This window comes from Tamandua tetradactyla, chromosome 6 (genome assembly GCF_023851605.1).
Source record: "Tamandua tetradactyla isolate mTamTet1 chromosome 6, mTamTet1.pri, whole genome shotgun sequence".
In the NCBI taxonomy this organism is placed as follows: domain Eukaryota; kingdom Metazoa; phylum Chordata; class Mammalia; order Pilosa; family Myrmecophagidae; genus Tamandua; species Tamandua tetradactyla.
The window spans coordinates 6,644,408-6,671,067 of record NC_135332.1 but is presented as its reverse complement, the minus strand read 5'-3'; the positions used below and the strand labels follow the sequence as shown (position 1 = coordinate 6,671,067).

The 26,660-nt window shown below is 42.9% G+C and overlaps 1 protein-coding gene and 1 non-coding gene across 2 annotated transcripts in view; both read left to right on the top strand.

Annotated features, from left to right (window-relative positions):
- Positions 1–339: 339 nt before the first annotated feature.
- The window catches only part of PITPNC1 (phosphatidylinositol transfer protein cytoplasmic 1), a 269,957-nt gene continuing 243,636 nt past the window's right edge, over positions 340–26,660 (top strand). The window contains exon 1 of the mRNA XM_077163621.1: positions 340–1,255. Within this exon, the coding sequence (XP_077019736.1) occupies positions 1,208–1,255 (48 nt within the window). The 5' untranslated portion in view covers positions 340–1,207. The remainder of the gene's footprint in view (positions 1,256–26,660) is intronic.
- LOC143689195 (U6 spliceosomal RNA) lies at positions 17,814–17,917 on the top strand. Its single transcript, XR_013178656.1, has one exon. It is a non-coding gene; the product is annotated as a U6 spliceosomal RNA (small nuclear RNA).

The window sequence follows — 26,660 nt, the reverse complement described above, 5'->3', positions numbered from 1 at the left end:
TAAAGCCCTTTTCCGAAAAGGTCAAGGAAGCTTTATGGACCTTGAAACCAGAAGCTTCCTAGAGTAGATGGACGAAGCCCTGTGTCACCAACGGGGAATTTTGGTGCAGATTCCAAGGGCCAAGAAGCCTAGGGGAGCCCCCCTTTCCGGTCTTCCCCAGCGCCAGCCCAGCTCGGCTCTGGGGCTGTCCTGCCGGCTGGCAGCAGCCCGGGAGAGACATGCTGTTTTGTTTAAATCCTCCACATTCTTTGCCATTTCCCCATTGGCCGGATGGGGCTACCCTCCCCGCCGCGGCCGCTGCTGATGTCAGCCTCGCTCGCACTCGCTCCTCCCGCACCCACCTCCCCGGCCCGAGCACACTGCAGCTCCGCGCGGACTCTCCAGCCCCGGCGAGGCGGCTGCGAACTCACCGGCACGCACCGCGCCCGGGGAGCCAAGGGACCCGGGGGAGGCGAGGCGAGGCGTGCGGTGGGCGCCAGCTCCCTCTCGCTTTCCCCGCGCGGCGCAAGCCGAGGTTGGAGGGACCCGGCGGCCCCGGCCCGGCAGAGCCGAGCGGCGGCGGCTTCCCTTTTCTCCCCCAGCCGAGCCGGCCCCGGAGCAGCTCGGGGACCGGCCCTAAAAAGAGAAGGAAATCTTGTTTACCGCCCGGGGAGAGGAGCTGATCGAGCCTTTGTCTGGAAAGTCAGCATCTTCGGCTGGGGCTGCAATGTGTTCCTGGTGACATTAGCATTGGGCAGACCGGCCGGAGAGGTGGGGGCGTCGCCAGGTTCATCTCCGGTTTCGGAGACGGATCAAGTGGGGTGACTTTTGTGCATTTGTTTTAATTTTGGGAAATCTCTCTTTTTTTCCCTCCCTCGCCCGCGCCGGGCATATCCTGATCTTCCTGCCGCTCCTATCGCCCCGAGCCGCCGATTCGAGCCTTTTCCAGGGGGGTCCCCTTCCCTGACTGACTTGGCAATACCGCGTTCGGGAAGGACAGACCTCGGCGAGGAAGGAGGCGGGGGGGCCGCGAACACCCGGACCCAAACCTTGACATGCTCTCGGGCGGAGCGGAGGGCGCCAGGAGCTGAGCGCACCGCTGGAGTGCTTCGCGGGCCGGCTCCGAGCGCCGGGCTCCAGGCGCACTGCCCTGCGCCGGGGCGGCAGCCTCGTTGGTCTGGGAAGCGCCCCCCGTTTCCCGCCCCGGGAGTCCGCGGCCGGCAGGACCATGCTGCTGAAGGAGTACCGGATCTGCATGCCGCTGACCGTGGACGAGGTAAGCGCTGCGCCGGGCCCGGCCTCTCCCCGCTCCCGGCCCCCCGCCCCGGGGCGCCGCGTCCCCTGCCGCCGCCTCCCGGCAGGCGGGTCCACTGCGGACGTCAGGGAGATCCTGTTGGAACATTTCCTCCCAAACCAGAAGGCTGGAGCGGAGGAGGAAGGGGATTTGCCTTCTCCACTTGTCTGCCGGTGGGGGAGGGCGGTGTTGGGTGGGGCGGCTCCAGGTGGGCTCTTTGGGAGAGGGGCACCCAAGAATCACCTTGCTGGAGATTACAGTGCACTAAAGGGAGTTCGTGCGCCCCTCCCTCCCTTTAAGAAAATGGATAAAGCAAGCCCCGGGAGTTGGGGGGGTGGGGGCGGGCGGTCACCCTGTGCTGGCCGCGGGCCCAGCTTCACCACCAGCCCCCCCGCCAACCCCGCCCTCGGCTGCAAGGTTGGGGCGCGGGGAGAAGCCCTTGGCCGTGGGGCTTTAGAGCCCTCCGGGGGGTCCGTGTGGAGCCCAGGCCCTAGTCGCTGCCGCCGGCTTGGGCGCCGCTCCCCCAGCGCCTGCTCAGCAAGGCTCCGGGGCCCGGCCCCCGACCTTTCGCAAACCGCCTGGCTCGGAAACTTTCTGCGTCTCTCGTTTCTTCCGCCGCGGGGAGCGTGGTGTGCCGGCGAGCCGGGAGCCGCGGGGGCTGCGGCGCGGCCGCTGGGGGGCGCTCCAGCACGCGGGTGGTGCCCCGCCGGGTTCGCGCGCCAGAACCTCCCGGGACCCGGGGGTGCGGAGGGGGCGCGAGAAGCGGGGGCTCGTCCTCGGCGCGCTGTTCGGTGGTTCAGGAAATGATGACTCAGGGAGGAGAGGATTATTCAGGCCCCGGCTTTCCCTCTCTTCCCCCTCTTCCTGTCCACCTTTTTGGTGATCTCACAATTGCTTAGCGCCCGTGCAGGGAGAGCAAGGGAGCGTGAAGTCAGCCAGGGCAATTAGAAACTCACTCGCTTGGGTTTGGTGTGGCAACACAAATGAAACCAGCCATCAAAACCGTATTTTAAATCTAAATACAGTGAATGCATTTATTTGTTGAGCCACCGCTTCGTGGAAGGGGCAGGGTGCTTTGGGAGAGACCCAGGACCGAAGCTGTGCTCATTGTCATCTGGAGCAAGTGTTAAGGCGAGACCTGGCTGCAGTCGAGGGCGACATCAAAGTAGCTCCCAGTCGACACAACTTCTGGGAGGAACACGGCCGCCAGAGGGGGAGGGGACAGCAGCTCTCCCCGGGACGATAAACCGAGCTCTCGAGGTCAGCATTTGAGCAGGGTCTGGAAGGATGGCGTCAGGTGGGCAGAGTGTGAGGACGGACGTCGTACACGCCCTGACCTTATGCGTAAAGCCAAGGAGGAGCCCAGCTTTGTGCAGGACGAGGGAGGCAAATGAATGGAACTGGTTACCTGCGGCATTTCCAGAAAAGGGTGAGCTCAGCCCGTGGGCAGCTGGGCTGGCTTCCTTCCATTCTGAGATGTGACTGCTTCTCCATCGCCTCCTAACGATTTTATTTATGGATAGGAGTTTGGAATCTAGGGACAGTGTTGGTAGTGCATGAAATACACTCAAAATGCAGGTAGCAGTCTAGAAAAGAACCAGTTCTAGAATCTTCTCTACTACCTACAAAATCTCTCTGTACTGGTTGCTGCCCTCTCAGGCTTTCTTAAACACTCTGGCCAGGCTCTTTACTCACTTGATTTTCTCCTGCTCAAATAAATACCCACAACTATACGGTGAAGTAATCAGGTGAGTGGTATAAGTGGAGGCCCTTCCTTTCTTAACTGGCAAACAAAATCACACTCCACCTGTAACAATGTATAATTACAAATTAATTAATGTATGCTTCATTTGGACTAAAGTAAGCAAGATTCAGCTTCTGTACGGTCATGTTCTAAAGTGGTTTTCTACTTGTTCAGAAAAGCACAGAGGCCATTTAAATTGACAGACCTTCAAACTGGAAGGATTCAAACTAAGAGACTCTGTTGATGGATAAGGAAACCAAGCCTGGGCTTGGCAAATGTTAGACCCCTCGAGTCTGAGCTGGAAGGAAAACCCCAGATCTCCTGGTCCAGTACCCTGTGCACTGTGTCCCACTGATGTTAACATTGAAAACTGGGAAGCAACCTAACGGTTTCTTCAAAGAAGACATTTACTCTCAACTTGGGTATGCTTTTCTGTATTGGAAGCCTGCTTTTGCTTCAACTCTTGTTTGGGCCTGATTCAACCTAAATGGAACTTTTGGAACTTGTTTCTCTTTAACCACCATAGTTAATAAGCAGTAGTGCCCATATTTTAAAAAATGAGTCACATTCTCTTTTTTGGGCAGTCAGGGAGAACAGCCTGTCGGTTCTTTGTCCCTGGCTTTATCCCACTTAACCCGGGGGTGGAGGGTAGGGTGGGGTGTGGGGCTTTGGGAAGGAAGGTGTGTTATTATCTAGATTTTGCAGATAAGTAAATTGAAATTCAGAAAGATTAAGTAATGTGCTCCAGGCCACAAAACTAGTTAATAGCCAAGCCAGTATCTGAGCCATGCTAAAACTCATTATTTGTTTTACCTCACTCTGCTCGGTGCCTGTCACTAGTATTTAATCCAGCAAAAGGAAAAACATTTCTTGAAAATAAAGTCAGCTCTATACCAATCAAATGAAAAGTCAGGGGACTTTTGAATTGTTACAGAAAGAGCCCTGGTTTCTACTATTTCTGTAACCTTATTTTCTGTTTATTTTTTTATTGTGGAATATAACATATATACAAAGAAGCAAATTTTCAAAGTACATTTTAACAAGTAGTTTTAGAACTGATTTCAGGGTTAGTTATGGGTTACAGTTCCACAATTTCAGGTTTTTCTTTCAAGTTAAGCTACTCCAAGACACTGGAGACAAAGGAAATATCAATATAATTATTCAGTAGTTCTACTCATTTGTTAAATCCTAACTTCTTTGTTAAAACTCCTCTTTCTCCTTTATTCCTTGGGTGTTGACAATATGGGATAAGGGGATGGAGCTGTTGATGTTCTTAGAGAGACTGGTACCTCTGGGTTTCAGGACTTATCTGGCCTAGGTTTTAGGTTTCTGAAAAGTAAACTTAGTAGGTGCAACTTTTGTAGGATCTCAGATAGAGCCCTGGGTGTGCTTTAGGGTTAACAGAAATGATGTTGGTGGGGGTTGGCAAACTGTAGCAGTTAGCCATATCTAGCTGAAACTTGCATAAGGGTAGCTTCCAGAATAGACTTTCCACTATTTGAACTCTCTTAGCTATTGATACCTTACTTTGTTACATTTCTTTCCCCCTTTTGGTCAGAAAGGCATTGTTGCTCCCACAGTTCATCGAAAATGGACCAGATTCATCCTTGGGAATCATGTCCCACATTGCCAGGGAGACTCACACCCCTGGACATCATGTCCCACGTAGAGGGAAGGGTAATGAATTTCTTCGCAGAGCTGGGCTTAGAGAGAGAGAGAGAGGCCACATTTGAACAACAAAAGAGGTTCTCTGAAACTAACTCTTAGAAATAATTATAGGTAGGCTTAGCTTCTCCACTACAGAAATAAGTTTCATAAGAGTTAGCCTCAAGATCAGGGGCTTGTCCTATTAATTTGGGAGTCCCTAATGTCTGAGACAGTATCGAGGGTTTCCCTGATGGGAAGTTTTTTTTTGTTTGTTTGTTTGTTTTATAGGTGGCTGTTAACATTGTTTTATTTCCTTTATACAAAAAAGTAGAAATGACAGGAAAAAACACTCTTGACGAAAATTAATGCCACTGACCTGATCTCATTGAGGAGCTGAGCCCAAACTGCCCATATTATGGGGAATGGGAATTTCTATCAATATTAGCAAATACTCATGCAACTGATGAAATACAAAATGGCATTAGTGGCTTGGTGAATGCCCTAGAGTTCAGTCGATTCAATGCAATCTTTAAAAACGAACATTTGCTCAATCATGCCTTTAAATCGTATCTCTTTAAAAACAAGTTATATGTACAGATATCACCCCAAAAGGTTTCTTATAGAGTCTATTATTATAAATTTAAGGCATCCTGATATTCTGTTCTTTTGCTGGTGAGGATTTAGTCTCATGATTCTGTGTCCACAGAGGGTAGTCCAAAAATTTCCAATGGCATCCAAAGGGCAGCAATGAGAGAAGGTAAAAAAGTGATTTACAAGAAAAGTTCTTTTGACTCTGGCTCAGCAATATGCTTTATTTTTGTTTGTTTTTTAACATGGGCAGGCACCGGGAATCGAACCCGGGTCCTTGGGCATGGCAGGCAAGCACTCTTACCTGCTGAGCCACCGTGGCCCACCCGATGGGAAGTTTTAATAGCTCCATATTTTTTCTCCAGTCCCTCAAGGGGCTTTGCCTATGCTTTTAAATTATCTGCCCAGCATACTGGGGGATGTATCTGGGTATTACATTAAGCTATGCAGAATTACAAGCCTTTTCCCCATCCTGGGTTACATGTGTCTGGGTTGTTTAAATGACCTATCCAGACAGGTTAAGTTAGATTGTGTGTGACAGAAAATTTAGATATTACACAAAATAAAGCTTTCTTCCTTTGCTCTCAGACAGTAGGTGAAGTTCTAAAATACAGACACTGTCATTCTATACTCTGTATTCTGATTTACCTTTCTCAAGCCTTACTTTAACTCATTTCCCTGGTTTCAGGAAAGCAGAACAGCTCTGGGAGATAAAGCTGAACTACAGTCTAAATTAGGGTAGTTTTGTTTGTTTGTTTGTTTGCTCTTTAGACATTAACTTTGCAGCAAATATAGAATTATAAATGACATCTTCTGGGTTAATTTTAAGAAGAAAAAAAAAAAACTTCATTGGAATAGTTCCCTATTGATAAATGCGGTCTCTGAACTAAATATAAGCCTGTTGGGAAATTATGAGCAGTGAAGATCCCTGGAGGGCTGAAAGTGGCTATAAAGAGAAAGTTCTCATTGACTTCATTTGAAATATTTGGTGATGTCAATTCTAGGCTTTCAGGCTCAGGAGGACTATGAGAAATAATCAGACTTTTCATTTTGCTAGGGGAGGCTAAGACCCATGGAAGGATCTGTCAGTTGCCCATCTTGGTGGGGATTCTCCACCTTTTGCCCCCACTCCCACCCCCCCACCCCGGGATCCCTGTTGAAAGGAAGTAAACCCAATGTGTAATGCAGGTGCACAGAACAGTTCTGTGTAAGGCCATTCAGTGGTGGTAAGTTAATTGGACAGGGCCAGGAGACTGTTTGAAGCTGGTTTAATCTCACAAGCCCACTGGTTTTCCTTAGATTGTTTCTTTATTTGGGGTGATTTTAAGATGAGTGGCTTGGGGGATCATGGTGGAGGCGGCCCCTGGTCCCAGCACCCCCCACCCACCCCACCCCATGGGGCCCGTGGTCCCAGCACCCCCCACCCACCCCACCCCATGGGGTCCCCTCCCGACTCCTCTCCCGACTGAGGTACTTAGCAACCAGATAAGCGTCTTGAAAGCTCTGAGCTCATCTTAATATTATCTGAGGCATGAATCCTTTCGTTTTCAGTGCTTCCTTTCCTGTTGAACAGTTTCTATTCTGCCTGTATTAACATTAACGTGTGTGTTTCAGGGATTTATTTGTGGGCTTCCGGGGTGTGGTGCACAGTGAGGAAAAAGAGAGCTCCACTCCCAGCCCTCTCCCCGCCAAGAAAAAACATAAAGAGAAAGAGAGAAAAGAAAAACCACTTTTTAATTTGTTCTTTGCACTTTATTTAGCATCCCCATCCTGCCCCCCCCCCCAACCCCTCCACCCTAAGATCCTTGGAGAATTTTCTTACGTACTTTTGCACATTTCTGAGAACATATTTGCCATCTGGGTGGTGTAGCCTGGAATGGCATGAATGGAGATGCCCAAATGCCAAACAACACTCCTTGTTTTCTGTTTTAAACAATTTTCATACACACATCTGTGGACACATCGAGGCAGAAATTCCTGAAGGAAAGAGGTTTTAAGGGTGACGTTGGCCACCAATTTTGTTTTTTCTTGTACGAAGTGATATAGCCCCCTGGATAAAAAGGGTATGGCCTCCTTGGATTAATCTCTTAGCCCTTCTCCAGGATTTCTCGGAAACATAATTTTGAAAATTTTTGTCAGGAATAAGCACTATTTTGATTGTGTTAAAAAAAAATTTTTTTTTTTTGACTGTTAGCCTAGTTGAGAGGGAGGAAGTTTGATTCCTCAACTCAGCTAGGCCATGAGTTTGATTTCTGGACCATCCAGGTTGCTTTCCGGGCTTGTTCCCAGAGCCAAGGGGCAGTGTCCCTCATGTTGTCCAGCCATTTGCAAAGCTCCCTGCTTGGTTTGGGGGGCACCAGGGAAGGGAGGACCTGTTTATGGATAAGTGCAAACCTTTCAACCACTAATGGAACAGACAACAAGGAACAGATGCTGTCCCTGGCGGGTCAGAGAAATTGATTTTGTGTAGGAAGGACCCAGCATTTTCCCTGTGATGTGGGTGTGAATGTTTCAGACGGAGCAGAAAAAAAAAACACAACATACTATTGTTAACAAACCTATTTAAAAGCCGATAGTAATTAGCTTTTGCTTTTCATTAGGAAAGCCCTGGAGCAAGTCCCTGAGGTGCCTAAAAATCAACTTAGAAACCCAGTACTTGATGGAAAATTCTTGATTTTTAAGGAAAAGCAAGTAATCTTCATTTTGGGTGAATAGAGCTCACTAGCCTTTGTAAGCAGTTTTTAAAAAATGAGGATATTTTCAAGACTCAGTCTTTTTAATTCAACATTCAATCTTTTGAACCCCGCTCACCCCAGAGTGTCAATTAGGGAAGTATGTATGTGTAAAGGGGTGTTCACAAAGCTTTATCATTATTATTATTGGTTTGTTTATTTGATAGTGTATTCACAGTGGCTGGCTGTAAATGTAGTATTTTGGGGGCAGTATCTGCTGGAAAAGTACGTCTAGGGTCATTGCTTCATTGCTTTAGCTGTCAGAGTGACGTCACAGGTGCCATGGCTGACTGTGCGGGCTTCCTCCTGTTTTCTGTTGGGTTGGAGGTTTGGGATGTTCAAGCAGCTTCCTGAAAACTTCTCTGAAAATGAGCTCAGACTTCTCCCACTGTTCAGGGAAAAAGCCTGAACTATAGAAATGAGCGGCTGACTTGTGTTTGGAAACCAGGAAAATTTTAATATAGCTTTAGCAAAATCACCCCACTGGGAGAGGAAAAAGGAGAATTTCACGTTGCAGACTGCCAGCCGCCTGCCCTCCTGGTCTGGTGCTGGAAAAATCAGGAGTTTCCTGGCGTTCCCAAGTGGAGACGTTTTGTAGGTTGCATGGCAGATAAAGCCCAAGTGTATTATAAATGTTAAAATTTGAAAAACAAATTTTATTTGGAAAATGGAAAGTTGTTTTGCAAAAACTATCTAGGAAGCTGTATTTTTCATCCCTGACAACCTCCAACTTACGAAAACTTGTAAACAGGACCTCGAGGGAGCACACCTCCAGGGGGCCCCATTTATATAGGACCCAAGGAACGTATTCCATTGCCCTGGGCCTGCAGACAACCCCCCACCTTCGACAGCCTCTCTCACTCCCAGCCCTGCGGCTACCATGTGTTAAAACTGGGAATTTTACAGCAAACTCCTGGGTTTCTTAGTGGGAATCCCACTCCATCTAAAATAGTTTCCCCCCATTATTCTCCATCTCTGTTATCTTCAGAGTATTTATCCTTATATTATTGATTAGTTTGTTTATATTCTATTGCCATCATTATCTTTTCACCATGAAATTCGCATAGGAAATGCTAATGAGATCTTTTAGCTTAAATCCACCCTGTATCCAGTGTGTGTTTACACACCTACAGTACGTCTCAGTCCACAGTAGGCACCTTTCAGTGCTCAGTAGCCACTGCTAAACCCAGTAACTATCTGCTGAATGAACGGATGGAAAGAAACTGAGAAAACAGGAACCTCTCAGAAAGCTAATCCTATATGTCTTCCTTCACACTTTATTTTTTTTCACTGTCTGCAAATTTACAAATCGGAGATTCTTTTGTATTAAAAAATCCTCATTTAAAAATTTCTCCCTGAGAGGTTTGAGGCACCGTCATTTATTCCTGGGAGTTAATGTAATCAGATCGTTTTCCTCCTAGCCTCTGGAGGAGTGTATTTGTTTTAGCTCCTACTTGGGTAGACCAGATGTCTGAACATGATGTGTCTGATTCTCTGTTTGGGGTCTTCCAAGGCTGAGATCAAGGTGTTGGACTAGCTGCCTTCCTTTCTGGGGCCTGGTGTCTTCCCCCAAACTCACATTATTGTTGGCAAAATTCAGTTCCTTATGGCCTAGGATTAAAGTCCCCACTTTCTTGCTATCCATCAGCTGTGGGCCAGCTCCTAGGGGCTGTCTGCCATCTCCTGCCATGTGGCCCTTCCCCCATGTCACTTTGCTCCTTCAAGGCCAATGGGAGAGCACCTGCTGCAACTTCAAATCACTCTGACTTGTTATCTCTGACATCTAGACCATTTTTCAAAAGGGTCTGCCTGATTTGGTCAGGCCCACCCACATTCAAGGGGAGAGGATTATGCAGCATGTGCATCCATGGGGAAGGAATCTTGGGGGCTGTGTTAGTATTCAGCCTACCACAGAGAGATTAGCTGGGTTGAACGTTTTCATTGGAGAGGAGGAGAAGTAGTTATTCTTAAAGCTAGAGAACTGGGGAAATGGAAGGTCCAGTTGGGATTCAGGACAGTATGAAGGCATTCATTTCACAAATACTAAATGCACTCCTGCTCTGTTCCAGGCACTAGGCTGGATGCTAGGGTTGGAGCAGCAAACGAGGGAGTCCTGATCCCTGCCTTCTTAGTGCTTACTATCCAGACGGCATTTAAAATAGAGTGACAGTGTTTTAAAATTAGATTATGGTGAGGCTGCCCAGCTCTGCAAATATCCTAAAAACCACTGAATTGTACGCTTTTGATAGGTAAACTAGGTGGCACGTAAAACACATCCCACTAAAGCTGTTGTTATTTTTAAAAAGAGGTGCCTATGGATTTTTTTTCAGTAGAACAGACGTTTGTGTTTAGAGAGCACCATTGATAGAAAGTGCTGAATTTGGATTATGAGTAAATCGAAAAATGATGGTCCCGGTCCTCATGGAGATGGCTCTTGTTGTCCCTGAATTTGGAGAATTTTCCGGAGGAGCTTGTTCTCTTCTGCAGCAGTGTGGGGAGAAAAATCTGCCAGCCTGGACCAGAATGACTGCAGATTAGATGAGCACATGATACTTAAGGGGAAAAAGGGATCACAGTTTGAATTACTGCCATAAAGCCAACTGCAGGGCTGCAGTCATGGGGAACTGCTTTAATACACGTCCCAATCCTCAGGACACCCCCCCCCCCCAACAGTCCTCAGGGGACCGCGGCTGGTGGCCACCTTTGGTGGAAGGACAGCACTTTGGGGCTCCTCTGGCTTTGGCTCCAGGTGCATTTCTTTGCTTTCTACGTGCACTGAACGGGAAACATGTGCTAGCAGAATGAATCACAGAATACACATTCTGGAGAAAATGGTTCTACCTGGGAGGTGACAGATCTCTGGCAGATGTCCTTCAGACTTCGCCTTATGTCTTCATTCTAAAGGTGGCTCACTGGCTGTTTAAGCTATGTCTTAATTATTATTTGTCTGGGGTGGCAAAATCATACCAGGGGAGGTCAGGCAAATCTCTCAGGGCGGTAGATCTCTAGAAGGGAGCCCCTTAGAATATCAGGCATCGCCAAGGACACTTTCTTGGCCACTGGCTTTGTCCTGGGACAGAGTCTAAGGTTGGCCGCCACTGCCTGGCTGGCTGCCTGAACAACATTTTATATAATGCCGTTTATTGACTTAAAAACACCACAGCCAGAAGTTCACCAAGATTTCGACATCAGGTATTAAAATGAATCGTTCTTTCACTTCCCAGACTCTCACAAAAGGGTCCCACTCTTAAAACTACTTTTTGAACTTCTGTGGGAGTCAACTCATCTATCTAAACAAGTGGCCAACGTAAGGTCTTGATGAAATTTATCTAATGACTCTTCACTCCTCTTATCTTTCTTTTTTTGCTCCTTTTAAGTTTGGGTGAAACACGACCTTCTAGAATTTATAATTGTCCCCGAGTAAAGAAGGAACATCATCATCCTTTAATTCCTTTAGCATCATATCTGACAATCTTTAGGGAATTGTTTCTTTCCCAGACTGAATCACTTAGAGAAGATTAGCCAAACAGATGTAATTTGAGGGCAACCTATAATAATGTTTAAACACCTAATCTAAACCTCTTATCTTCAAAGGCTGTTCTCCCATCCCGTCATCTATACACATGTATGTATGTTCATGTACATATATAAACACATGCATGCATGCATGTATCTGTATACACACACTGACACCATATTCAGGGCTGATAACATTTGCATTGCAATAATGCATCTTAGAGACAAGCAGGTTGTTTGAGCATTGGTTTGCGTATTCTCACACTAAAAATAACTAATCTGTATACTTATCTGGAAGAAAATTTATCATTTGAGGAATGAGAAGACACCATCAATTTGGATGCTAATATAACTAAGCTGTTTAAACCTTCAAATGCACTGGGTCTTATTGGCTGGATTGTTTGTATTTCTCAAAAGCTCTCCGGTATTTTTATTTATCGTAGCAGGGTTTCTTTATTTGTAAAATGACAAAGTTTCAGTTATCTCTCAACTGCCCAGCAAAAATACTATACAGACAACTTGTGTAGACAATTTACTGAGACAGTGATATGTTGATGAGTATTGTACCCACATTTTCTGAACAGAATTGTATAGGACTGAAGAAGAGTACTTAGAGAACTGACATTGGGCTGTTCATTCTGCATCTCTGGGCTATTTCCACCTTCCTATCTTATAGACATTGTGAAAGTTCCTGCCTTGGCTTTCTTGATCACAACAGTCAGGAACTAGGCAGGTATCCTAGATCACAAGGTTTTGGTTGAGTGTGGCTTTGGAGTGATGTGCCATTCATTATATACACAGAATATTTTGAGGCACCATATGTCTCAAAAGTACATCCCATGAAACAGTCTGTTTAGAAAATATATGTTTTAAAATGTGGTTTCTGTTTTATATGCTTGGTCGGATAGCAGTCGGATTTTCCATGAAAAGGAGGGAAAGAGGGTGTATTAGTTAGGGTTCTCTAGAGAAACAGAATCAACAGGGAACACTTGCAAATATAAAATTTATGAAAGTGTCTCACGTGACCGTAGGAACGCAGAGTCCAAAATCCACAGGGCAGGCTGCGAAGCCGATGACTCCAATGGATGGCCTGGATGAACTCCACAGGAGAGGCTCACCAGCCAAAGCAGGAATGGAACCTGTCTCCTCTGAGTCCTCCTTAAAAGGCTTCCCATGATTGCATTTAGCATCACTAATTGCAGAAGACACTTCCCTTTGGCTGATTACAAATGGAATCAGCTGTGGATGTAGCTGACGTGATCATGACCTAATCCTATGAAATGTCCTCATTGCAACAGACAGGCAAGTGCTTGCCCAATCAGATGAACAGGTACCACAACTTGGCCAAGTTGACACCTGTCCCTAACCATGACAGAGGGAAATAGTGTTTGTTGATTGCCTTCTTGTTTCACTTTGTTCTCATAGCAGTACTAGGAGTTGGCTGTTGTCTCCATTTTACAGACATGGATCCTGGGTGCTTGCGGAGGGCACATGTCAGCAGTGAGCCAAGAATTAAAGTGAGTCATCCATTCATTTCCCAGACTTTGACAAAAGGGTCCCACCATAAAACTCCATTTTGGACTTCAGTGGAAGTCTTAGATTGACATCGAGGCTGGTAGACTTGACGCGCTTTGCCCTCCACAGTCTTCCCTAAAATTCTAAAGCTGGAAGGAACATCAGAGATTGTCTAGTTCTATCACAGTTAAGCCTGATTTCCTAGAGATTAAATAACTTGCTAGGATTGTCAAAGGAAATAATTGGGATAATTTGGGGGAAGGTAATGTTTCTGTTTTAGTAAGAGAAGAGACTGATCCATAAGTTTCATCTCAAACCAAACCATCAATTTTACCCAAGTACTAAACCAGGTGGCATTCCTCAGCTTAACTTTGATAAATGAATCATATTTCTCTTTAACTTTTGTAGTTCGTGCTCCAAAAAGAGAACCACCTCTTCTTTTTTTTTGGGAAATTATTCCTTTTAATGGCAGTAGAAACCTTTGGCTTTTATAGACACCATCAGCCAAGATGTTAGTTGAACACCTGGGAGTCTCTCAAAATTAGTATCTGAAAATAACTACAGGAACAGAAAAACAGTATCATGTCTTTGGCACATTTAGCTAAAACCTTTAAAATTCTTCCCATGGCAGTAAGCAAATGGGAAGGTGTTAAATGATCAACACTGATCTGTTTAAAGCTAATATATTTACCCTTCCAAATGATCTCAGAAACTTCCAGTCCACCTTTATTAGAATTGCCTTCCAGAGCTAGTTTGCAAAACACATGCACAATTTGGTATTGTTTCTTTATAGTCACTCTCTCTGTGAACTAAAATAAATTTTTAACTTTGCAAGATCATTAGTGCCTACATTTAAAAACTAGCCCTAAAAGACATTTATCATTACCAAGAATGTGAAAATAATAGGGAAACATAACTCCCTTAGGGTCCACAAAGGAGCTGCCGAAATGTATTACTCTGTGTTGGCACTACTGAAATAAACATGTCATCACCTAAAGTGAACTGTTTAAAGGGAATCACACTTACTTGGATATGTCCATTCCGGTCAGTTTTTAAAAAGCATCAGTTGTATCACCTTATCATTACAACTCATATGTCATTTCCCAAATAACCCCCAATCAAACCAAACCCAATGAAACTTGAAATTAATGGAACCTAAATAGAATTTTTTTCTGAATTCTGCCATCTTCAGAAGAAGGAGAGTGACAACAATATCTATATTTTGGGTGGCATCAGTGACTCAGTAAATGCCTCCTACACCCTTGCAGCAACAGCTGAAATGCTTGACAGTTTTAATTTGGGACTACTACTTTTTTGTCATTTATCAGAAAAAGTGAATTTTTGTTCAGAATACTTGCTAAAGCAAGGGAAAGTACCAATGTATTTTATAAATGTTTCAGACAAATAGAATTGGCACCCACGAGGGTTCTTCTATTAAAGTAGAAGACAGCATATTTAATTACCGATAATGCTTTCTTCCCGTACAGGAAGTACAGTTAAAATGTTATCTTAAATTTTTAGGAGCTTATAAATGTTTAGCTTAAAAGGAAAAAAAAATAACATGTACTTATTGTGGCTTTTTAATAAATTTGCTATGCAACATTTTTCATCCTTGTAAATTCTCCTAGTGAGATCTACAAATAGAACTTCTGACTCACTAGCCAATGACCTGAATTTCACTAGATTTTATAGTACGATGGTCCTGCCACCCTGAAGGAGCATTTGTTGCATACTGTATCCACGAGGGTGTCATGGGTTCTAGAAAAATGTGGTTCTATTCCAGTCTAAGAAGTACTGATGTGCATGGCACAGCCTACAGGGTCCACTGAACTCCCAGTGTAGCCAAAATATTCCATATCTGCAATGTAAAATCACAGAAAAAAAATCTGCTGCTAGGCTGGTGATTAGCCCTTAAACAAAACAGAAAAACAACACTGGATGGATGTTGCAGAACAGGGAGCCTGTTGTGATCATCTCTGCTGCTATGGGAAGGTAATTCTGAAGACGAGGGCTTTTCACTAGAGAAGTTTGTGCTCAAACCCAGGTGTTCATCTGCTGAAATGTGTAAGTTCACTCTTAATGCCTCAGACATGGTCCGCCATCAGGACCATTTTGCTGAGTTTGTCCTGATCGGAAATGATGATGATGATGATGATGATGAAGAAATGACTGATATGGACCTTGCATCTCATACATAGCATTATCTTGAGCTATTTTTAGCATCCGTAAAAGTGATGCAATAGATACAAATGATTTTCTAAATAGTTAAAAAGTGCTGTGAAAAAAAAAGTCCTGTGAAAATTGATTTTTTTTTTTTTTTTTTGCTCCGCGAGAAAGCTTTTAAGATATGAAATGTGGTTATATAATTCCCTTCCCCTTAGGTGCAAAGAGTTTGGTAATTAAAATGGCATTTAGTCATCAGGGGACATACAGAGGGTGTGGTACAGTCAGGAGAGTATCAGTTGCTGATTTTCTGATCTTATGCTTTTGCTGTTTATAAAGCAGCATCATGTCCAAAATGAAAAATCTTTATGGGCAGCATTCACTAGTTCACCTGTTGTGGATTGTGTTTGATGGAAACTTGGACACCCCTGAGTGTAATTATGTTTTTCAGCAGTCTGACTTCTGGGGCTGCGGACATAGGTGTACTTAGAGGGCTTTTCTTGCCAAGATCTGACGGAAAGGGAGCTTTGGTGGTGGTTGCTTTTTTAAAATAGTAATTATGCTATTAGTTGTCCAACTGGAATAATCCCTTAAAACCTTTTCAAGAAAAACACTCCCGAAAGGGTCAAGTATATTTAAAATGTGCTATTATTTCATTTTTTTACTGTGCTTTTGCCCTCCCGCAGATGTTTTTTTTTCCTTTTTTTTTTTTTTTTTTTGTTATGTCCGCCCAAACCATCTTATTTTTAAAGAAGGTGTTCAGTTCTGTTTCTTAGATCAAGAGCAGCAGCCAAGTGCCTGGCGCCACATAAGCGTCTTCACAGGTTTGTCTGTTTTTCATCTGCAGCGGGGTTATACTTAGAGAGTTGTCCTTGTCGTCACACAGTCTCTTCCCAAGACCTTGAGAAGGAGGGGCGCCCAGGGCCTTTTAGGTCTCTCCTTTTGAGCAAAATTGCTAAAGTAAAACGATGCAGGTGGGTACGTGGAGGCTGTAAATTGTGGTTCCAGCCTGGGCCTGTGTTGCTGACCCCCACAGGTGTCTCTAAACGACAGCCCTGTCCTGAGCAGGCAGTAGGGACTTGTGACGAGCCCAGGCCACTCCACCCCATGCCTTTTGGGTGCATCTCGTTTTCCAGCAGGATGATCTTTCTGCTTTTCTGAACTGCGAATCAGCCACACCCTACAATGTTCACAGTTTAAGACCAGGCAGTTGCTTCCCTTCCAACGGGAAGCATTATTCCTGCAAAGAAGCATGCTCACTTTCAAACATTATTTTTCTTTCATTTTTCTCTGTCCTTTCATCTAAGTAGACACCTTTGCACTTACCTGAGCCAAAGTACCTAAATTTCTATAAATCGCCCTAAATTGGGGTTTCTGGTTTCTGGTGTTGATGGAGTATAGTAGAGGGCTGTGGGTGCAGAGTTAGAAGAACTAGCTGAGTCCTTGCTGTGTGGTATCCAGGAATTGATCTAGGAAGACTTAGTTTTCCCATGTCTCAACTTTCTTGCTGGAATCGGGCTAAAGCAAGGATCACATGAGATGCAGAGCTCAGCAAATGGAAGTCACGACGATAATTATCCCTCAGTGGGTGCTGCACAAACATCTCGGAAGCATGCATTCCATGAGCTGTGCAGGAATGATATTATCTCATGCTTTAAAATATCTGTATTTTAAAACTCTTGAGGGTGGGGATCATCTCATAGACTAGGCATTTGGGGGGGGGGGGTCTCTACTTTCTAAATGGCCCGGGTGGGAAATCTGGAGGGATCTGAGTTTACCCAGTAGGAATGTTATGTCATAGTAACAAATGCTTAAGGGTTAGTTTATTTCTAGCCCTCCAGGGGCTATAAATGGCTACTTTAAATTTCATTCTCCAACACCCTAATGTTTATGTTGCTATGGTGGTTGTGTCCCTTGCTTGGGTGTCAAGACTGCCATTGAAAATAGATGGGCCAAAATAACAGCTTAACAGGTGGCTATGTTTTGTGAAGTTGTTTGTGAAGCTATTTTACGAAGCAGCCCGATGCAAGTAAATCACGTGGCTGTGCCCTTAACTGCATTTTAGCGTGTGCCTTTTTTTTTTTTTGACACATCCCTCTCCCTTTCCGTTTTATATATATATAGAACTTTTCCCTCTTTCGAGCAGTGCCATGCCGATTTCCTGTAGTAACACAAGGAAAGATTCCAACTCATTTTATTTAGCAGTGGATGTCTTTATTTTGTGTAACTGGACCCCTCCTCCCCCAAATAATCTTCTTTTCTTAATGTGATTCTTTTTATAGCTGATGTACTCTTTGTTTAAATAGAAGATCATTTTTTTAATGTACCCATTTTAATTGATAAAAAGTCTATAATGCTATTTCCCTGCAGGGTCTAAACTCTAGTGAACGTGGGTAGTAGAAATTGTTTCCGTTTATTCGTCAGTGTGCTTTTACCTTCCATTTATGATCGTTTTCTTTTATTTTGAGATAAAACCATAGACTCTTCCTTGTGCAAAAGACCCTGAGCTCTAAGCCATTCAACTTTCTAGTCTTGCCTCTTAGCTTATATACTGGCAATGGCATGATGCCTTGGTATTTTCTGGTATGGCCTCTTCTATTATTGTCCACTTCGACTTGTTAAAAAATGCTTTCTTTTGCTCGCTTCAGCAGCACATATACTAAAATTGGAATGATACAGAGATTAGCATGGCCCCTGCGCAAGGATGAAAGGCAAATTCGTGAAGAGTTCCATATTTTACATCATACGTTAAACTAGTTTAAAGCCATTAAAAAAAAAAGATGCTGTCTTATGTTTAGTTGATATCTGACTCCTTAGAACGTTCATAAGGTTTCCTTGTTCTCCCTTCTGTAGTGACACAAATACAAGCCATATCCACATGCAAGCCCTTTAAATATGAAAAGAATGGTAAGTCCTTTGGTCTACTCTTCTATGGACTTAATAGTCACCATTCTCTCAATCATCCAACTTGTGAAATGGTTTCCAGACCCCTCGCCATTCCTGTGTTCCTCCTGCCATTACTGCACTTAAAAAGTATTCAGCACCTAGAATGAGCTGAGACTTAGCATCAAGGGATTGAGAAAACCTAAGTGACCAAAAGGGGGAAGAGGGAAATGAGACGAAATAAAGTGTCAATGGCTGAGAGATTCCAAACGGAGTCAAGAGGTTATCCTGGAGGTTATTCTTATGTATTAAATAGATGTCATCTTGTTAGTTAAGATGTAGTGGAGAGGCTGGAGGGAACTGCCTGAAAATGTAGTGTTGTGCTCCAGTAGCCATGTTTCTTGATGATGATTGAACAATGATATAGCTTTCACAATGTGACTGTGTGATTGTGAAAACCTTGTGTCTGATGCTCCTTTTATCTGCCTTGTCAACAGATGAGTAGAACATATGGAATAAAAATAAATAATAGGGGAAACAAATGCTAAAATAAATTTAGTTTGAAATGCTAGTGATCAATGAAAGTGAGGGGTAAGGGGTATCGTAGGTATAATCTTTTTTTTTCTTTCCTGTGTTTGTTTTATTTCTTTTTCTATTGTCTTTTTATTTCTTTTTCTGAATTAATGCAAATGTTCTAAGAAATGATGAATATGCAACTAAGTGATGATATTGTGAATTACTGATTATATATGTTGATGTTTTATTTGGTTTCTTAATTTTTTAATTAATAAATAAATTTTTAAAAAAGTATTCAACAAAAAAAGTATTTGTAAAGTCCCCTTGGAGGAATGGTGAGAAAGGGGGAAATTCAACTTCCTCAAGTGGAGAATTCTTGATTTTCTCACAAGCAGTGGGGACAACCAAAGCAATAGGTAGAGCCTTCAATCTGGGTGTTTGTTCATATGAAACTTAATCCCACAAAGGATAGGCTAAGCCTACTTGAAATTAGGCCTAAGAGTCACCCCCAGAGAACCTCTTTTGTTGCTCACATGTAGCCTTTCTCTCTCTCAGCCAACAAGACAAGCAAACTCACTGCCCTCCCCCTGTCTACAAGGGACATGGCTCCCAGGGGTGTGGACCTTCCCGACAAAGTGGGACAGAAATCCTAGAATGAGCTGGGGCTCAGCATCAGGGAATTGAGAAGGCCTTTTCGACCAAAAGGAGGAAGAGAAATGAGGCAAAATGAAATGTCAGTGGCTGAGAGATTCCAAACAGTCGAGAGGCTATCCTGGAGGTTATTCTTATGCATTATGTAGATATCACCTTTTTAGTTAAGGTATATTGGACAGGCTGGAGGGAAGTGCCTGAAAATGTAGAGCTGTGTTACAGTAGTCATGTTTCTTGAAGATGATTGTATAATGATATAGCTTTTGCAATGTGACTGTGTGATTGTGAAAACCTTGTGTCTGATGCTCCTTTTATCTACGGTATGGACAGATGAGTAAAACATATGGATTAAAAATAAATAAATAATAGGGGGAACAAATATTAAAATAAATTAGTAGATTGAAATGCTAATGATGAATGAAAGGGAGGGATAAGGGGTAGGTATGGTATGTATGAATTTTTTGTTTTCTTTTTATCTCTTTTTTCTAAATTGACGCAAATATTCTAAGAAATGATCATGATGATGAATATACAACTATGTGATGATATTGTGAGTTATTGATTATATATCAAGAATGGAGTGATCATATGGTAAGAATGTTTGTGTTTGTATGTTGCTATGTTGAATAAAAAAAGTGTTCACCAATACTCTAGGGCAGAGGTTGGCAAGCTTTTTTTTTTTCTGTCAAAAAAAAATTGTTTTGCCTTGCAGGCCATAAGGTTTCCTGTTGCAACTACTCACCTCTGCTCTGTTATCATGAAAGCAGCCCTAGCCAATAAGTAAAAAGAAAGGGTCCAGATGCAGTTTTCTTTAGGGACACTGAAATGTGAATTGCATCTAATTTTCACATGTCACGAAATAATATTCTTTTAAAAATACTGTCAACCATTTTAAAAAGTAGAAAACTCTTCTTAGCCTGCAAGCCATACAAAAACGGGCAGAGAGCCCGACCTCAGCCCATGGGTGGGCCGTGGTTTGTCAACTCTTGCTCCATAGAGCAGGTGCCAACAACATTGGAACTGTTACTTCAGCACCTTAAGCTTTCTTAATGCTTTCGCAGTAGCATTGTCATTTTTCAGAGTTGTGCCAAACTGCTGGCTGTATGTGCCAGGGTGGCCAGGCACATCTCACGTCTTATCCAGGTGTCCTCTGTATCCTGCCTACAGGAGATCTAACAAAAACAAGCACCCCTACAACACTGAGCATAACTACAGGACTTGGGAATATACATATGATGAATGGCATCCATCAGTTTCAGCTTCGACAAAGTGTTTTCGATCCTTGCTTCTGTTAGTTAATCTACTAGCCACTCCTCTTAGCTTGACGGTGGATGTGCTAATCATCCTTTCTGTCTTTTATCTAACCACCGACTTTTCAGTAACATCCAAATCATAAAATAGAAAACAGAATTCATAACCGCTTGCCTTTGTGGTTGCAGAAACTAGTAGGCATTTGTGTAGAGATGAAATCCTCAATTATATTAATAAGCTTAAGAATGGATTATTCTCTACTTCTTCATTAGTTTTATTTTTTCTCAATAAGATTCTCATTAAATATTTTGTGGAACAGTTTAAGATTATAATTTAGCATGCAGAGGGGAAAGTTTAGAAAATGATGAAGTCAGTTTTTTTCAGTATATAAACATTTAATTATAATTATAAAATTGCCCATGTGGCCATTTAGTTAACAGGGCTTGCTTTTGCAGGGGAAGGGAAAAATGCAGAGGGCCAACATTGGTGCACATCTTAGGGAGCCAGGTCCACACTGTGTGAATTATCTCATTTCATCCTTGCAGTCTTCTTCCAAGGTGGATCCCCTTTTATCTTCATTTTACAGATGCAGAGATTGAGGTTCAGAGGTTTGCCAAAGTCACAAGGGCAGTCAATGACAGACCTGGAATTCAAACCCAGGTTTCTTTGGCTAGAAATTGCATTTGCTGTCTCCAGCACCACCTTTGTTTTCTACAGGCAAAGAGAAATTGACATTCATTTACTAGCAACTCAGTTGTATCAATATAGGTACTTGATCCTAAAATAGGTACATGCAGCCATACAGACATACTGTAACGATACATTTCTGGAGCATATATCCCAGAAACCATGATGTAAAATTAGAATATTGACCTCCTTAGTGGAATGGCACTGTTCAAGTTAAAAATATTTGCATTTGCCATTCTTTGGTAAAATTGGAAACATAGATACTATTTTAGATTACCCTAAAGCTTTCCTAAGTCTTGAGGGAAACCTTGATTGTTTTTAGAAAAGCTTCTATGTTTATCTAGACTGTATCTTGCAAAAAGGCACTTCAGATATCATTATATGAATATTCAGAAACTAAGATATAATAGAGCCTCGATGAGAATGTGTGATAATCTAAAAATATCACTTAAAAAGGAAGGCTCGTAAACATAGTTCTGTATATATGTGCTCTGATTCCACATATATGCCGTGAGCTTAAAAGCAGACTTATAAAAGAGAGATGAGGCCAGTTTTCAAAATACAATTTGAAGCTCTGAAACTAAAATATATTTAATACTGTAATTACTTACTTGTACAGAATGCATTCCTTAAATTAATCGCTGGTGTTGGCAATGGTAAAACCTTTGCTGGGAGTGTGCTATGCGGAAGCCAGTTTATGGCTCTCTGGAGCTGGTGGCTGCTCATGGTGGAGACGTGAACTGTTCTGTCTCTTTTGTAATGTCCCACAGTGCCTAGTATGGTATTTTGCACATGCAAAGGGTTGCTTAAGTGATAGTGGCAACCAGCTTTTTGATATTTAAATTCTGATTTATTTTTTGTGTTTATTGTGGCCTGAAAAACAGGAAAAATGAAATTTCCCCTTTAAAATTTTTGTTTTTTATTGACTATTATATAGACATAAAGCAAGTCACCTGTGAAGCCATGGCCCAGAAAGAACAGTACGAGTTTATATCACACTCTCCATGTCCTGCTCCCTCATTCCAGCCCTTCTCAACACTTGGTTTCATAGAGGAATGGAGTCTTCCACAGTGTGCTCTTCTCCCATCAGTTTTTAAACTTGCAATATGAGTCACATACCATAAAATTCACCCTTTTAAAGTGTACAGCTCAGTGATTTTTAATATCTTCTCTGGGTTGTACAATCATCACCATTATCTAATTCAAGAGCATTTTTACCACCCCCAAAAGAAACCCCTTACCAATGTGCAGCCACTCCCCATTCCCCATTTTCACCAGTCCCTGGAAACCACGAATCTATTTTTTTTTCTCTACAGAATTGCCAATTCAGGACATTTCATTTCATCTAAAGGGATGCATACAATATGTGGCCTTTGTTTCTGGCTTCTTTGACTTAGCATAATGCTTTCAAGGTTCATCCATGCTGTGGCACGTATCAGGACTTCATTGCTTTTTATGGCTGAACGGTGTTGCGTTGTATGGTGTTTTTGTTTCCTGGTTGCTAAAGCAAATACCATGCAGTGGGTTACCTTAAACAATGAGAATTTACTGGCTCATGGTTTGAGGGTAGAAGTCCAAAATTAAGGTGGCTTCTGCTTCCTCCCAGAAGATTGTGGCATCTTAGGGCTGGCTGCTGGTGATCCTTGGTTCTTGGCTTTTCTGTTACATGGCAGAAAAATGCACATGGCGGCTTCTCTTGGCTTCTCCATTCTGTTGACCTCCAGCTTCTGGCTGCTCCCTGTAGCTTTTCTCTCTCCTTAGCCTTTCCTATAAAGCTGTCAGAAATAGGTTTAAGACATATTCTGATTCAGTTGGGCCACACTTTAACTGAAGTAACCTCATCAGAAGGTCCTGCTTCACACCCGCAGTCATACATTAAGTTTTAAAACATGTTTTTCTGGGGTACGTAGCTCTAAGCCACCCCATGGATATATACCACATTTAGTTTATCTGTTCATCCACTGGTGAACATTTGGGTTGTTTTCACCTTTTGACTATTATGAATAATGCTGCTATGAATGTCTGTGTACAAGTTTTTGCGTGGACATTTATTTTGAACTCTCTTGGGTCTATACCTAGAGGTGAAATTGCTGGATCATATGGTAACTCCATCTGCCAAACTGTTTGCACCACTTTGCATACCCACCATTAGTGTTTGAGGGTTCCAGTTTCTCCACATTCTCACCAACAGTAGTTATTTTCTCTTGTTTTGATTAAAACCATCCCAGTGATATCTCATTGTGGTTTTGATTTTCATTTCCTTAATGAATAGTAATGTTGAGCATGTTTTTGTGTGTTTATTGGCTATTTCTGTATCTTTGAAGGAAGGTCTATTGAAATCCTTTACCCATTTTTAAATTGAGTTGTCTTTTGGCTGTTGAGTTGTTAAGACTTCTTTGTATATTCTGGATATTAGAGCCTTATCTGATACATGCTTTGCAAATATTTTCTCCCATTCTGTGGGTTGCCTTTTTAAGTTACCTTTTCGCTTTCTTGATCATGCCCTTTGAAGCACAAACGGTTTTAATTTTGATGAAATCAATTGTTTATTTTTTTTTTCTTTTGTCACTTATGCTTTTGGTGTCATCTAACAAACCATTGCCTAATCTAAGGACCCAAAGCTTTACAGCTATGTTTTATTCTAATATGTTTATAGTTTTTCCTCCCACATTTAGGTCTCTGGTCCATTTTCAGTTAATTTTTATATAAGACGTGAGAATTCATTCTTTTGTATATGAATATGCAGTTGTCTCAGTACCATTTGTTGAAAAAAAACTATTCTTTCCCCACTGAATTGTCTGCAGCTTGCTTTCCCCCCAACTCAGCATTTTGTTCCTGAGATTGATGCATATAGTAGCTCATTCATTTTTATGGCTGTGTAGTATCCTTTATATGAAGCTGCCATAGTGTATTCAACTGTTCTTAGATCCGTGCACATTCGGGTTGTTTTTATTCTCATGAACTCTGTTGTTGTGAACATATTTGAACATACCTCCTACCATACATGCCTGTGTCAAGAAATGTGGAGTATACACATGTTGTTTTCAATGTGATTGTAATATTCATGTTCCCATCAACAAGTGTTGCATTTGGGAAAACATTTTTCAAGTATTCTGTTTCTTTTGTGTCTCTCTGGAAATGGTCATTATCAGAAGGAAAGAAGTGGTATTTGAAGTGAAATTGGCCTTTTAGTCTTCTGATATTTTATTAGTAGGGATTCTTTTAAACAAGCAAAAGGCCAAGTGCTAGAGAAGCTGATGTGCAATTAGTGCCCCTTTAAATATTTAAATATTAGCAGGAGGCTCAAACAGAGCTTTGGCTGGTGAAACAGCTCTTTTTGCTGCTGGTAGATGAGCCTGTGCTCTCTTCTGTGGGGTCTGGAGCACGTGTCATGTAACTGCTGGCAGAAGCTGGTATGGATGGCAGGGGGAAATGCATCCCTTTCTCAGGACCCCATATTGTCACACAATGGTTGCTTTATTTTAGGTCATCGGAAGACAAAATTGTGTCTGTGATGATAAGAGATATGTGTATCTCATCCTACAGAAAGAGATGAAAGGGCAGACTGATTACCAGGCTGAGAGGAGTAGGCTCAGAGCCTTGAAGAAGATAGAAATGCTTTCTAGGGTGGGCCAGATCCTCTGTTTGGAATTAAAGGGAATCACACCCTAGCGAGCCTAACAGGCTTGTGCCAGGCCAGCCGTGTGCTCCAGACAATGCATGTCAGCAGGATGTCAGCCATAGAAGGAGGCGAAGAAAGGCCTCTGGGAGGCAGGTGGGATAGGATGCACCCGTTGCTCAGGGCTGGAGATGTGGGCAGCCCTGCTGCCTGGTTGCATCAGAGATGTGGGGAAGTGCTAAAGCCCAGAGCCGCTGCTCACAGACAGGATGCCGATGGAGGTGAGGGTGGGGAAAAGGAGGAGATTGGCAAGATGCCCCAACCCCCGGGGCACTTGTGTCCTGGGGTCATTAGGCCCTGTGTTGGAGAAACCATAACTAGAGTACAAGAAGACAACTTGATCTCAGGAACAAGTTGATCTTAGGACTGGTTATTAGAACTGGCCAGAACGAGGTGGACTTGACCCTTAGTGCTCTCATGGTAAGAATAGCTGTCATTTTTTGAGTGTTTAATATGGACTAAGCATTTTCTGTATTAAAATTGTCTTATCCACACAGCAACCCTCTGAGGTGGATTTTGTTTGTGTCCCCATTTACAAATGGGAAAACTGAGGCACAGAGAGGTTAAGTCACCTGTTCAAGGTCACGCAGCTAGTGAATGGCAGAGCCAGGATTTGTACCCCAGACTTCCTGGCGTCAGGGCCCAAGCTCCTTCGCTATGGTGATATGCTTCCTCTAGAAAAAACATAGTTTGAGGTTTGAATTATGCTGGGTTTCTAATCTTCACTTTAACCTTGTCCTATCTTTATGACCTTAGACAAGTCAACTAAATTTGCCATGAGCTGCAGTTTCCTATTTATGTGGAAGTGCCTTCACCCCTTGCCTCGTCCACATAGGTACTCAGTAATTATTCATTACTACTACTGCTACTATAATAAACCTTTCCAAACTGAGGGCAGGACTTAGCCTGGAGTCTAAGGCAAAGTTTAATTTGTATGTGAGGATCAGGGGTTTTGAGATTCCAAGCACGTACTGACAAAACTAGGTGCCTGTGTCACAAATTCCAGAATGCCTGGAATTAGCCAAATCCTTCACCTCAACCAGAGACTAGATTATAATTTCGTGTCTCCTCATCTGCATCCCTGTGGTTATACTCTGTCTCCTTACTCAAGACTTTGACTTTATCCGAAAGAGAAGAAATTGAAAGAGGATCAGGCCTGCTATTGAAATATCAGGCCTGCTATTTCATTTCCTTACATATTTTTCTTTATATTTAAATTCCTTTTTCCTTCTCTTACAATCTTCCCAATTTACGGATTTCACTCTTGTATGCAACGTTTCTCTACTACAGGTTTCCTCTCTAGTTAGATTGTTTACCGTATGTAACTTCTGTGTATTTGAGAATTAGAGAGGAGAAATGGAAAGGGTGGAGTAGAAGGAAATAACAGTGAGAGAATTAAACTTATCGTACCTCTTTTTCTGATAGGAGACCCAGCTGGAGGTTAGATCACTGAGAAAGAGGGGAATGCAGGGTTTTCGGAAGTGCTTGCTCCGAGGAATGGCTTGGGCTGGTGTGTACTGATTCAGTAGGTCTGAGAAGTGGGGAAGGAGTCTGTAGTTTTTGCAAACGTTCCTCTCCCCTCCTCCCCGTAACTATAATAAACCAAATGTGGGAATCAAACTTAAACCTTCTTTAAATAAAGCTCTCAGATTTGATCGATTGGCTCAGCTACAGAATTGCAGAATATTCTTAGTATTGATAGAATAAACACTTTATAACATGCTTTTGCATTTTTTAATTGTGAAAAAAATTAAACCTTGGCAAAAAGAGAGAATGGTGTGATGAAACTTTATGTACCTTCACTCAGGCTCACCA